Raw genomic sequence first — 14,258 nt, 5'->3', positions numbered from 1 at the left:
AAAAAAAAAACATGTATGTGAAGGTTTATAGTAGCTTCATTCATGCTTGCTAAAAACTGGAAATTTTGTCCTTCAAATGTTCTAAATCTTCATTGATATCTTGACAACTCTAAGCATTTGTCAAAACTCAGACTGCAAGAATGAGTTTTACTGTAAATAAATAAGTAATTTTTGAATATTTTGGTCCTAAAGTAAGATTTCCTACCCTCAGAAGACTCCAGCTTCAAGAAGGTGATGACAGCATCCAAAAAATGAGCCTTACTCTACCTTTTGCCTCAGTTCCCTCCCAACCCTTAAAGAATTCTTTTAGCACCTACATCCCTACTTGATATTCAATCACTTGTACAGCAATGATTCCTTTAGGAGTTTAGAACTCTGATCCTGACAAAATTAAGATATTCCAACAGTATAAATATGGAACAAATACATTAATTAGGCAAATAACGAAAAGTTCACTCACTGGGGCCAGGACAGTGGGGAGATGAGAAGAAAGCTTTCTAAAATTGCTAAGTCTACACAACAAAATACATAAAAGTGTTGCTCCACATCCTACATTGGTGAGTAGAAGTGAAGAACACACATACACACACACACACACACAAAACAAAAACAAGGGCATTTAGAAGCAATCAGCCCTAGGACACGATGGCCCTCAAGACCAGAACTAGATGGTGCCTGGCTACCAATGCCAGCCACTCAGAAAAGGATCAAATCTGGAGATCTTGGATAGAGTAGGAGGGAAAACGTGGAACAAAATCCAAAAACTCAATAATGACCAGAATTACTGGTGAGATGAAATCTGGTGAGACTCCCAATACTATGACCCTGGAATACATTCTGCGCCTGGAATAAAACTCACCCCCAGGGGCAGGCTGTCAGTCCAATAGTTAACAAGATGTGCACGCAGACCACTCAACCCAGGATGCCGCACCCACATATTCTATGGTAATACATCCCTTAGAGCAATAGACCATGGGACACCAGAGGACCAACATTCAAACTGAGGAAATGCAGGACAAACAGAAGTGCATAATTATGAGGGGCACAGGGTTGCAGGGTAGGGAGGGGAGGAGACTGGGTTAGGGTTGGACATGGTGAATGGGGAATGAAACTAAATGTACGCATTATGTTGAATGTAAAACAAGCTCTTAAAGTAACAACAAAAAAAAATTAAAAGGTAAAAAAAATAAAATAAAATTGCCAAGTCTGGAATGTGACAGGGGTGGGGAGCTACAGGATTTAGATGTTTATGAAATGAATGCTCTATCACCAGTGGAACAGAACTGAGAACATGGAATTAAATCTATCCACCTATTGACAGCTGATCTTTGGCTGAAACCCATTAATAAGGGGGGAAAGAGAGTCCGTCTCTTTAACAAATGGTGCTCATAAAACTGGATATCCAAAAATGAAAACAAGGCACATATCTCACACCATATATAAAAACTAACTCAAGATGGATCAAAGACCTAAACATAAAACCTAAAACCATAAACATAAAAAAAAAAAAAAAAGGTGAGGGTGGCAAACTTAGGGGCCCTAATACACAGAACAAATAACTATCAAACATACCTAAAAACACACAAACAGCAGAAAACAAACTAGACAACTTGGAGCTCCTAAATATTAAATATTTATGCGCATCACAGACTTTGCCAAAAAACCAAAAAAGAGTGCCCACAGATTAGGAAAAAAAATTTAGCAACAAAATACTGGACAAGAGACTAATCTCTAAAATTTACAGAAAACTTTAACAGCTCAACAACAAAAAGACAAACGATCCAATTAAAAAATGAGCAGAGGACATGAACAGGACACTTCACCAAAGAAGACATTTGGGCAGCTAATAAACACACGAAGAAATGCTCGTGATTATCAGCCATTAAGCAAAAACCCACTGCTACTGAGTCAATTTCAACTCATAGCAACACTGTAGAAGAGAAGAGACCTGTCCCACAGGATCTGCAAGGCTGTGAATCTTTACCGAAGCACACTGCCTCATCTTTCTCCCATGAAGTGGCTGGTGAGTTCAAACTGTTGACTTTTTGGTTAGTGGCTGAAATGTTTTTACCACTACACCAACAGTATTAGAGAACATCAGAGAGAGAGAAATGAGCGGTCTATCAGTCTTCTCTACGTATGATTTTGGAGAAAAAAACGCCTTCTAGCATGCAAATTTGGGGAAAGAAATGTCATGAAGAGATTTTCCACTTATGTTAAGAGAAAGTGCAGATTATAAAACAATGTGTACAACATGATACATTTGTAAATAGGGTGGAAGCCTATAAACCAAAAGACTAACAGCGATTATCTCTGAGTGGGGGAATTACAGATGATTTGCACCTCCTTTCTTACCTGTATGTTCTTATTTTCTACAGCAAATAAATAGAGGTTTTGAAACTTACAAAAAAAAAAAGAAAGTGAAAATAATTTTTAATTAAGTTAATACTAAAATCAGTTTGTAGTTATAAGTACTGAAGCCTTAGGGCAGCAGCCCATAATTCCATTAGGTAGGGACCAAAAAGCCCAGAGTTCAATCTGTCCCAACAATTAGATTCACAATCTGGAAAAATCATTAGTTAGAGAATTGAGAGTTGACTCTGCCTGGCTTAAGTTACACAGATACCTTGTTTATGGAAAAAGCTAAAGTATGAAAAATAACTAAAAATACAAACAAACACAAGCCCTGTTATGCCAACAGCTCTACTTAGGGGAGTTTCTTGACCTACAGTTCAGAAGCATATAATCATCTCCCCAAGGTAAATTCATAATCATCTTCCTCAAGGTAAACTGATGATATGTGCAAAGTGATAAGGCTTTACCCTTATTAGGTAGTAGTCTCTCTTGAAACCCACACAGATAGAATTTTCACACCATGCCATGGACTTGGGCACATCTGGTACACTAAAGTCACCCTGAAGAAAGAGAGTAAGAGTTCAATTGTAGATATTAAAAGAAAAAAATCATGACCATTCTGTTACTTCATCCCATTTTGTAAACATCACTTCACCTTCATCATAGCCAAGGCTAGGAAACCACCCAAAATGGAGATATAAACTATGCATAAACTGGTCAAGGTATATTTGGAAAAGGTGGAAGCCCACTTTGAACTAAACCAATCCATATAGAAACTGTAGAATTATATTCCCTTTGCCAAGACCAGAAGCCTTAGATATGTGGGCATGAATAAGCTCTCACATATTTCCTGCCAGAGTATTCATCTAGGGAGAACTACAAGACTGGGGTACTGAACTTCCCTAGAACTGAACAGGAAGTCTTTCAAGCCGTGGGCTAACTAGAGCAGCAGCTCCCATCCCAACCCATGGACCATGTAACAGTGGACTTTACCTGCAATTCATGAAATTCTCTGTCCTTCCAGAAATAGAGCTGCAGCTTCTTTTTCACTGCTACACACATCCGTAACACCTCCTCACCAGTCTCTGTGTGCTGGAAAAGGGACATCCCGAGCAAGTGAAGATGAGCATACAATGACTCCACAACTGAGTTAAAACTAAATTAGAGGTGCTCTGTCTTCAAATGGCTACTAATCTGAAAATCCCTGTAATATAAAGTCACACTGTCAGAAATGCTGAACAGAACACCATTCTCTAAGATGTATTCATAAACAACTGGCTGAGCAGCACTTCCTCCCAAGGCTGCCAGTTAAGAACGCCAGCACCAGAGAATGATGTGAACATTCATAACTCAGGGATAAAAAAGCTCAGTGCAGGCCTTCATCTACAGAATTGCTTCCTCCTCTATTTTTCTGCTTCTTGCTCATAGCTGTCAATACATGTTAGGCCAGAGATCAGCATGGGTCAATGACAGCTGGTCTACTTTCACTCCCTTAAAAAAAGTGGAGGGAAAGAAAATGCTGAGCCATAAAAGGAATGCAGTGTCTACGTAGGCCATAAATGCTAAGAAGTGATCAGAGTTGAGGAGAAGAGTGAGGCAGATTTTGAAGACAGGAAGGATGATGAATTGCAAATATAAGGAGTGATGTCTTTTTGGAATAATGACAACTCCCTGAAGACAAAGACCATAGTCACATGTTTAGAACACGAGCACAATTAATGCCCCATAATTATGTTTATAATATTGTTATAGTCTTGATTTTGCACTAATGGTTTGTCCGTGGCAAACACTCTGACCCTTGGTCAGTTGCCTCCTGCCATACAGATGTGTGGTGCTCACACTGGAGGCAGTACATACCGGGAATACAGTTTCAACTTCAGATCGCATACTAGAGGACATCTCAATAATACAATCAAATATTCTGGGTGGAGCCTCTGCTGGGTTTGGATTACCAGTGCCATTATTTACATCTAATGGTAGGAACGATGCCTACACATACCTGGAGGTCACAGGTGAACAGTGATGCTCCCTTTGCCTTTGCCACCGTAGTGATTTGTTGAAATGTCAACAGGTCATGGACATAAATGTTATTTTCTGTTTGGAAGAAGGTAAAACATCACTACATAAATTACCACAATTCTCTAACACAACCACCTTCAAGACAAAAAATAAATAAATAACTATAACATCTAGAAGAACTAAATGGCAAATGCTGGTTGTAGATGTACCTTCAGTTTCATTAACAATGATTAGCATGGTGGTTCAAACCCACCAGCCACTCCTTGGAAGAAAGACTAGGTAATCTACTTTGCCTCAGAAACTCAAGGAGGGGTTGTTATGAGGTGGATCCGACTCAATAGCAGTGAGTTTGGTTTGCTTTTGGTTTCTATTACCAGTATAGACCATTTAAGGGGTCACTCAGTCTTCTTAACTTGAATATTCTGTTTCTTAAAAATTTCGGACTACTTGAGCAAAACAGCTCTTTCCCCTCCCAAGTGCTCTTATACCCTGTCCTCAAGTCTAAAAAATTTGTGATATAGTATTTTTGTAAGAAATGACTTTGAATGATACATACTTTAGGAAGCTCTAGAAACTAAAAGGAAATTCCCTGTGGATTTTGTACAAATCCATTGCAAGGATTTCCTTTCTAGTAAAGCAAAATAATTTCACTTGGGCCTCCTGTTTAGTTTTAGTCATGAAGACTTAGTTATTTTAAATGTTTATCTCTGGACCTATGAACTAAGTTTAGAAAGATTCTACAATTTAGGCTCTGGCCTGAACAGTACAGAATATGAGGCAAGTTCTTAGTCCTTTGCTTGTCAAGAAAAGGCATAGCTGGCTATCTTTTTGGAAACCATGGCCCTTTACAGCCTAGCCCTGATTTGCCTCTCTTGCTCAATGTCTCACTATTATCCATCACATATCCTAAGTCTGGGCATAATGGACCACCAGACTATTTCCATGCATTGCCACAGCTCAGGGCCTTGGCTCAAGCTGTTCCCTCTGCCTACAATGCTCTGCCTACTTCTCTTCCTGTAGAAATTCTAATCATTCACTAAGCAATACAGTCCTTCCCATTACTAGAATCCCACAATACTTTGTACAAATTTCCAATGTAACTTACCACATTGTATCATGATTACTTTTTGTCATTTCCATTTTCATAATCAGAACGTATGCTTCGACGATAGAAACCATGTCTCATTCAACTTGTATCCCCAATGCCCAGTCCAAGTTTTGCACAGTGCTCAATAAATATGATAGATTATTGAATGAAGGAATGAATGAAGTGATACTCACTGGACAGTAGAGTCCAAGTGGAATACCGATGCCTTTATTACTTGTGTCCCCACTATATCTGGTTTGGAACCTATCAGTTCACTGTTAAGTAACTACTATCAAATTAATTATGAAAGGGTTAATTAGGTCACAGCTCTTATTTTTCGATACACAAAACAAAAATGTATCCCCTTTTCTTACCTAACAAGCACACCAGAATCTTAAACTGGGAAACCACATGGATCTGGAAAATAGCAAATCATTATTCTCAATTAAACATTTCTAACAAGGTTTATCAAAAGTTCTTTTAACTGGAGTACTAAAAGGCAACTAAAGAGCCTAAACCAATCATAAAGATCATATAAAGACTTATATGTAATCACAACTTCTTGTCAAAGAGGATCTCAGGCACATGACATATGGACAGATCCCTGACCATACATGGTTAGGACAGAAAGCAGAAGATTCAGTCAATAAATAGCATGATCAAAGTTCTAGCTTCAGCAGGGCCTCATACTAATCAAATATTCTTATAGCAACCACCATCACTGCCTACCTGCTGGATCTTTTTGGAGAAATTCTTATTGGATTTCTCCAGTGTTACTTCAAACCTGTTGCAACCTATGGAAAAGAAATAATCATTCACAGTTCCAAACATACATATATGAAAACAACCAAAAAAAAAAAATAAATAAATACTACTCTATATATACTCCTACATGAATCTTAAGAAAATTCCTAGAAGACTAGAAGTCAGAGAGCTACAACAGCCAGCTATCTTTACTAAGCATTGTAAGTTGCTTTCAACCCCAAATTTTAGAAGAGGGTTTCATGCACCATCACTTGGCATCAGCAAAAAGGATCACACCACAGACATTTACTAATGCAGCAAGGTACTTGTGAATTTAAAAGAGCTTATCTTCAAAAAAAAAAAAAAAAAGGTACCTTGGCAAAGTGTCTCACTAAGAAGAGTATGAAAAGTAATAGTCAAATATAAGAGCCCAAGCAATGAAACCCAGCCCAAAGCATCTTCCGCTCAAGACCAACTGAATCCCAGCAGCTGCCTATGCAGCTGGGACAGAGCAAACACTCAACACCATCTCCAGAGCTGAAGCAATTCAATGCATCTACACTTACTGCCACTTTCTGGTGATGCTACGTCTGCTGGCACTGTTACAAAAAAGGTTAGAAAAGTTACATACCATAAAAACATGTGAATCCAACCTTGCTGAAGATGACAAAAATAATCAGCCTCAAAAGGCACCAAAGAGTAAGTAATTATCATAATACTAACCGCCACTATTATTAATAAGCAATAACAATGTGCTAGGTTCTGGATTAAAAAATTTACATATATTTTCTGTAACTTTCACAACTACCCCAAGGAGTATGGATTATTATTCCAATTTCATATTTCTTTGAAGGGACAGGTACCCTTTGTTCATTTTTGAGAAAACATATACCAGATATCCACATCTAAAAACACATAATTTGTCAGTCATTCTTTCAAGTAAAACTAGTGTTCCATGAAAAAAAGTGTTAAGTTCAGCTCATAACACAATTGCACAAGTGCTTTTCCCCAAGACAACCATCATACTTCATACCTTACTTAGGACATAGCAGAAGGGCTTTATGTATACTTCCCATCAAGGGAGATGGCTCAGATCAGAACCTAGGGCCCCTAAATCCCAGCTTTCCATGACATCTCATGGCCATCTCTGTTTCCTCAGAAGGACAATCTAGTCACTTGGAATCTCTCCAGTTTAGAAACTGAATTAGTTCTGGAGCTGAATCATACAGGCCCAGGTCTATTTCTGGTCCATAGGAGGCCAGGGCTGGTCCAGAACTGAGCTGCTCCCTAAGGGTACAGGAAGAAGTGAAGTTTCTTGAGGTGAAATTTCAGATCAGAAACTAAGGTATGTGAGTACTGCTATTCAAATTACCATGGGGAAACTGAAGCCTAGAGAGACTGATCGACTAGTAAAAAGTTACATGGTGAACTGATCACAGGCAAGGAATAGTCACTACCATTGTTCCAAGCAGATCAACACTAACATTACCAGCTTTAGTTTATACCGTGTTGAAAGATTCCTTTCCATAGCCCAGTTTTCAATTCTGTACCACTTGTATAGAAATAATGTATTTAAAAAGTCCTTTTACTCGTGTACTTAGTATGTGATGGCACTAAGAACTTACTCTCTATAAGGAGTAAAGAACGGCATAAAGAATATTACACTCTCTTATCTTCCAGTCCTACAGTGTTTGAACCCATAGCAGGCAGTCAAAACACAGTTGTTGAATGCTGAACAAAAGGTAGGCTTAATTTTTAAAGGATAAACTGGATAGATACCACAGAAAGCAAATATTTTGGCTCTGAGAACTCAAAATTTAAAGCTGGGGTTGGCAAGCTACTGTCCATAGGTCAAATCCCACCCTCTGCACGTCTTCATAAATTAAGTCTCAGGAACACAGCCACATGCATCAGTTAACATATTGTCTATGGCTGCTTTCATGCTACAAGGGCAAATTTAATAATTTTAACAGAGATTCTATGGTCCTCAAAGCCTAAAATATTTATTAGTTGACCCTTTTCAGAACAAATTTTCTGACCCCCAATGTAGAGGAATATTTAAAAACTTGTGTTGTTGTTATGTGCCGTCAAGTCAGACCTGACTCATAGCGACCCCTCCTTGGGTTTCCGAGGCAGTATCGCTACGGAAGTAGATTGCCCCATCTTCCTTCCAAGGAGTGACTGGTGAGTTTGAACCGCCAGCCTTCCAAAAACTTATAAGTAATGTAAACCCTCTGTTTATATCACTTCAACACTAGATCCTGACCAAGTGCCTTCCTCTTTCCCTACTGCACTAGTAAAGTCCTTTTTCTTCCCAGTGTTAGCCTACTATTAATTTCCTGTCACACTAACAGTAGGTTGCTATAGCCTTTGGGGCTCCAAGGCCTACTATCCAAACATACCAATTTTCCATAAAAAGAGCATACAGAAAAAATGAGGAAGAGAGTGAGATTCTTTTGAGCCCTAATAGAGGATATTCATTAACAGAATAAAATTAAAATCCTTTCAGCTATTATTTTACACTATTATCATTTTTTACAAAGTTGCATTTGATTGGGAGCTTTAGTTTTCGAAGTCTTTTCAAGCAAATTATTGCATGTGACTTCTACAACTCTGTGAGACAGATAAGACAGTTTATAGAAGTTTCCTCTATCACAGTCACATGGCTGGGGGAAGCAAAGCTGGGCGTCAAACCCAGATCCTCTCACTGCTAGTCTTCCCTTCATAAGTTAACAAGATCTTTTAAATCAATAGTTCCCCCTCCCTCCACCACCACACCATTTACACAGGAATTATAGTACCAACAGTCATGTTTCTTATTGCTGGTAATGAGCCTCTATGAAGTGCTGAGGGGAGGAGCAAGCACTCTGACCTTACAGATGGGGGCAGAAGAATGCAGCCTGAAAAACCAATCCTGGAGATTATCGCTTATTTCTCCCCATCTCCCCTCTGCTCCTCCTCCTCTATAATTGCTCTTCTAATAGCCCAGAAATCACTGATTTTACAGCTGTGTCTGATCTGATTAAAAATTTCTTTATCCATGAGCAGTATGCCACTTTATTCTCAGTTCTGGACAGTTTGTCACTCACCAACGTCCTTTCGAATCCTATAGAGAAGAAGATGTCCCTGTTTGGTTCCAACAAGAAGCCATTCCTCTGGAAAAGAAAACAGTGGTAAGAAAAGCCAATAAACTTCAGTACAAGCTTATTTCTTTAGCTGTGGCTTATACTCACAAAGCAAAGGGTCAAGAAAACAAGCTGCTTTGGATAATAAGAATTGTGCAAAGCTAAAAGATGTGTATGTTCAAGAAATGTCTGAAATCAACCAGTCCAAAAAAAAAAAATTACTCAACAATTACTATTTCAGAGCATAAAATATGTCCCTGGCTTCATTTTTTCAAAATTAACTGACCAAAAAGATACCAGGACTTCTTTATCAAGGTATCTATTTGTTGTTGTTGTTGTTTTTTAAAGGCAGTAACTAAAAAAAAATTATGAAACTGAAAATGAATGCTGTTGTTGTTAGTTGGCATAAATTCTGACTCATGACAACCCCATGTGTGCAGCACAGAACTGCTCGATAGGGTTTTCAAGGCTGTGAACTTTTGGAAGCAGACTGCCAGGCCTGTCTTCCAAGGTACCTCTGGGTAGGTCAAACCTTTGAGCTAGTAGTTGAGTGCTTAACCGCTTACCACCCAGGGACTCCTCATAAAATGAACAGATGGTATAAACATGAAACTAGGTATCAAATCTCAGAAATAACAGCAAAGGGGCATGCCTTGAAGGTTTAATGATTTAACTTTGAGGAAAATGTTGTTGTTGTTATGTGCCGTCGAGTCAAACCCGACTCATAGCGACCCCTCCTTGGGTTTCCGAGGCAGTATCACTACGGAAGTAGGATTGCCCAACCTTCCTTCCGAGGAGTGGCTGGTGGGTTTGAACCGCCAGCCGTCTGGTTAGCAGGCAAGTGTCTTAGCCACTATGCTACCAGAGCTCCCTTGAGGAAAATAAGAAGCATTAAAACATTGTTGTTGTTGTTGTTGTTGTTATTAAAACATTAAGCTTATAGAATTCATTATCTCAAAAGATGATCTTAGAGATAATAACAAGCGTTACTATGAATGTGGAGAAACTGGAGCCCTCATACACTACCACTTCGGAAAACAGTCTGGCAGTTCCTCAAAAGCTTAAATATTGAGTTACCATTTTGTTGTTGTTAGGTGTCTGTCGAGTGGTCTCTGCCTCATAGTGACCCTATATGGAACAGAACAGATACTACACCATCCTCACAATCACTGCTGTTTGAACGCACTGCTGCAGCCACTGTGTCTATCCATCTCATTGAGGGGCTCTCTCTTTTTTCCTGACACTCTATTTTACCAAGTATAATGTCCTTTTCCAGCAACTAGTCCCTCCTAATTATGTATCCAAAGTAAGCAAGACAAACTCTCACCATCCTTGCTTCGCAGAAGCATTATGGCTGAACTTCTTCTAAGACCGATTTGTTTGTTCTTCTAGCAGTTCATGGTATATTCAATTTTCTTCACCAACTCCATAATTCAAATGTCATTTCTACCTTGGTCTTTCTTTTACATTGTCCAGCTTTTGCATGCATATGAAGTAGACCTCAGTCATAAAGTGATAATTTTGCATTTTAAGCTTTTAAAGAGGTCTTTTGCCATAGATTTGCCCACTGTAGTAAATTGTGTGATTCTGTGACTGCTGTCTCCATGGATTTTGACTGTTGATCCAAGTAGAATGAAACCCTTGACAACTTCAATTGCTTCACCATTTATCGGCCCAGTTGTGAACAATCTTGAGTTACCACATGACCTAGCAATTCCACTCCTAGATATGTGCCCACGAGAAATAAAAATATATGTCCACACAAAATCTGCACACAGATGTTCACAGCAGTGTTATTCATAAGAGCCAAAAAGGTAGAACCAAGCCAAGGTCCATCAAGTGATGAATCAATAAAGAAAATGTGGTATGTCCAAACAATGGAATATTATATAGCCATCAAAAGGAATGAAGTACTGATGTATGCTACAATGTGGATGAACCTCAAAACATTATGCTAAATGAAAGAAACCAGGCACAAAGGGCCACATATTATATAATTCCATTTTTATGAAATATTCAGAAACACAGAGACAAAAAGTAGATTAGTGGTTGTCCAGGGCTTGAGGACTTGGGGAAAACAGGGAATGAATGCTAACGGACACAGAGTTTCTTCTTAGAGTGATAACAATGTTCTAAAATTGATTGTGGTGACAGCTGCACAGCTCTGTGAATAGACTAAAAACCAATGAATGTCCATTTTAAAGAGCTAGATTTTATGGCATGTGCATTTTTCTCAATAAAACTCTTACTTAAAAAAAAAAAAAAAAAAAAACATGGCCTAGGTCAGAGGTTCTTAAACTTCAGGGTATGTCAGAATTATTTAGGGGTTTATTGAAACAGGTTTCTAGGCTGCACCGTGAGCTCCTGACTGAGTAGTTCTGGACATGGGTCCCAAGAATTTGCATTTCTAACAAGTTTTCAGGTGATGCTGATGCTGCTTATTCAAGGATCACATTTGAGACACATTGGTCTAGTCTAAAAATAAAGAGGTTCAGGAAGGGTTTAAATAATTACCCGGACAGAGGCACATTAAATCAGTAAGGCAAGTTAAGCATGTACAGATGCTTCCTCAACTCTTCTATGTTGAAACATAAAGGTCACTTACTCCTTCCATAAACTCTTTTGATCCTTTGTAAATTAAAATATTGGATAATGGTATAAAAAGATGAACTATATGGAACATGTACTGTATTCTAGGAAATACTAAGCACATATCATATGTTATTTTACTTAATCCTCACAACTACACATTTTTGATACAGGTGATGCTTTTTAAATCCCCATTTTACAGATGAGAAAACTATAGCCAAGGAACAAAATAATTTGTCCAATGCTACATATGTAGTAAACGGCAGAGTTGAGATTCCAACCTCTATCTGTCTGGCTCTTAACCACATTTTGTGATGTAGTAAGGCATGTCAAGTCAAAAAATTGGGTGTTGGCTAGATGTTGTATGAAAGACAATAAAAAACGAAACTTACTGCTGTTGAGTCAGTTCCGACTCATAGAGACCTCTCCTTGGGTTTCCGAGGCAGTATCTCTACAGAAATAGATTGCCCAATCTTCCTTCCAAGGAGTGGCTGGTGGGTTTGAACCACCAGTCTTCTGGTTAGCAGTCAAATGCCTTAGGCACTATGCTACCAGATATCATTATATCGAGCAATTGGCAATTTTCAAGTTGAGTTTTAGGACACCCAATGATATTTCCGAAATAAAACGAAGTAGAATTAAAAAAAAAAAAAAAAAATTCACTTATAATATACATAAACAAAACAAAACAAAAGACAAACATAAAATTTATCATCTTTCCCATCCATCCTTCTCCACTACCCTCAAAACTTGGCAGTTCCTCTAGTGAAACTTCTGAGACTATGGCCCCTAGTCACTTTTCGGGCCTCAAATTGAACTCATTCCCGTGGCTTCCAGCCAAATAACAGAGAGGTATGTAGGGTGACCGTTTATATCAGGTAGGTACACTTAGAACAATCAACCATGGGAAATTAGAAGGGCAGTATTTGCACAGGGAGGTAGTTCAGAGGGCAGGAATGCCTAGGAAAGAAGGGCACAGGGAAAAGGTAGCCATAGGGAGGAAGTAGGAAGAGAGCTGCTACATTGTGGGGATTGCAATCAATCAATGCCATAGAACAAAATGTGTATGAACTGTTATACAGAAAATGAATTTGCTCTATAAACTTTCACCCAAATCACAATAATTTTTTTTTTTTTTTTTTTTAACAAAACTTGCCAGTTCCTGTTTTTCTTTATCTCTTTTAAGAGCCTCAGCTTTCTCCCAGGTCTTCCAAGGTCTATCAGTTTTATCTTTACAAGGTACCTCAGTAGAGTCCCCTCCCTAGGTCTCCCCATGGTCCCTGTGACAGCCTCCTGATTGCTCTCTATGCATCCTTCTACTTCTGCAGTCAGTTACCTTACAGCACAGCTCTGATGCAGTCACGCTGGGACTTAGAGAATTCTCATGAGTCTACACGGCTCAAAAATGAAGTCAAACTCCTAAGCATGATATTCCATTTTTATAAATGTTTATTTTCCAGTACTTGTTTCTTAACAAGTATCTACACATTGGTCATATGAGGGAATTAGTAAGATCCAATTCATTGAAACTTAAAACAATTTTTATCTAAAAAAGCTGTTAAGTGAAGGTGCTAAATAAAGAAAACTATAGTGCCTAAGGCACTTGACTGCTAACCAGAAGGCTGGCGGTTCAAACCCACCAGCCACTCCTCGGATGGAAGATGGGGCAATCTACTTCTGTAGTGATACTGCCTCAGAAACCCAAGGAGAGGTCGCTATGAGTTGGGTCCGACTCGACGGCACATAACAACAACAACATATGTATCGTGGGAGCTCTGGAGGCGTAGTGCATTTGACCACTAACCAGAAGGCCAGCAGTTCAAACCCACCAGCCCCTCCCAGGAAGGAAGGTTGAGCAATCTACTTCCGTAGTGATACTGCCTTGGAAACACAAGGAGGGGTCGCTGTGAGTCGGATCCGACTTGATGGCAGTGTTTTTTTTTGTCATTGTTGCATGTATCATATATGCAAATTATTTATAATTATTTCTTTTAAAAAATAAAAGCACCACACACACATTCAACTTCAAACTAATCCTCAAACTTCTAAGGAAAAACAATGTGTCATCCCTATGTACTAATGGCACAGAACCCTGAAGAGGTGTGATTTGATTACAGAAGTCAGGGGAGGTTCAGGTGGCCAGAAGACCTGACCGGGCTGGACCCTCTATTCTCTACGATACATCATCCTATAACACACACGAAACAGAGAAAAAGATAAAACTGTACAGCAGGCATAGCACAGGATAAACAGTCCCCTCCTGGAACCAATACTGCATACCAGAATGTGAAGCACACTACCCAAACGGGTAACACATAAACAAACCTGAGTCAGCCCTA

At 38.9% G+C, this 14,258-nt stretch overlaps 1 protein-coding gene across 1 annotated transcript in view; it reads right to left on the bottom strand.

Annotated features, from left to right (window-relative positions):
- VPS39 (VPS39 subunit of HOPS complex) overlaps window positions 1-14,258 on the bottom strand; it is a 50,879-nt gene that overhangs the window by 29,296 nt on the left and 7,325 nt on the right. Inside the window, exons 2-8 of the mRNA XM_007935286.1 lie at window positions 9,295-9,360; window positions 6,772-6,804; window positions 6,191-6,255; window positions 5,836-5,878; window positions 4,355-4,449; window positions 3,349-3,447; window positions 2,823-2,915 (exon numbers count right to left, since the gene is read on the bottom strand). Of these exons, the coding sequence (XP_007933477.1) occupies window positions 2,823-2,915; window positions 3,349-3,447; window positions 4,355-4,449; window positions 5,836-5,878; window positions 6,191-6,255; window positions 6,772-6,804; window positions 9,295-9,360 (494 nt within the window). The remainder of the gene's footprint in view (window positions 1-2,822; window positions 2,916-3,348; window positions 3,448-4,354; window positions 4,450-5,835; window positions 5,879-6,190; window positions 6,256-6,771; window positions 6,805-9,294; window positions 9,361-14,258) is intronic.

Source organism: Orycteropus afer, unplaced genomic scaffold (genome assembly GCF_000298275.1).
Source record: "Orycteropus afer afer isolate SDZICR_OR568_19922 unplaced genomic scaffold, OryAfe1.0 scaffold00026, whole genome shotgun sequence".
Taxonomy (NCBI): Eukaryota; Metazoa; Chordata; class Mammalia; order Tubulidentata; family Orycteropodidae; genus Orycteropus; species Orycteropus afer.
The sequence above is the reverse complement of the archived record's forward strand: the minus strand, read 5'-3'. Positions and strand labels throughout refer to the sequence as shown.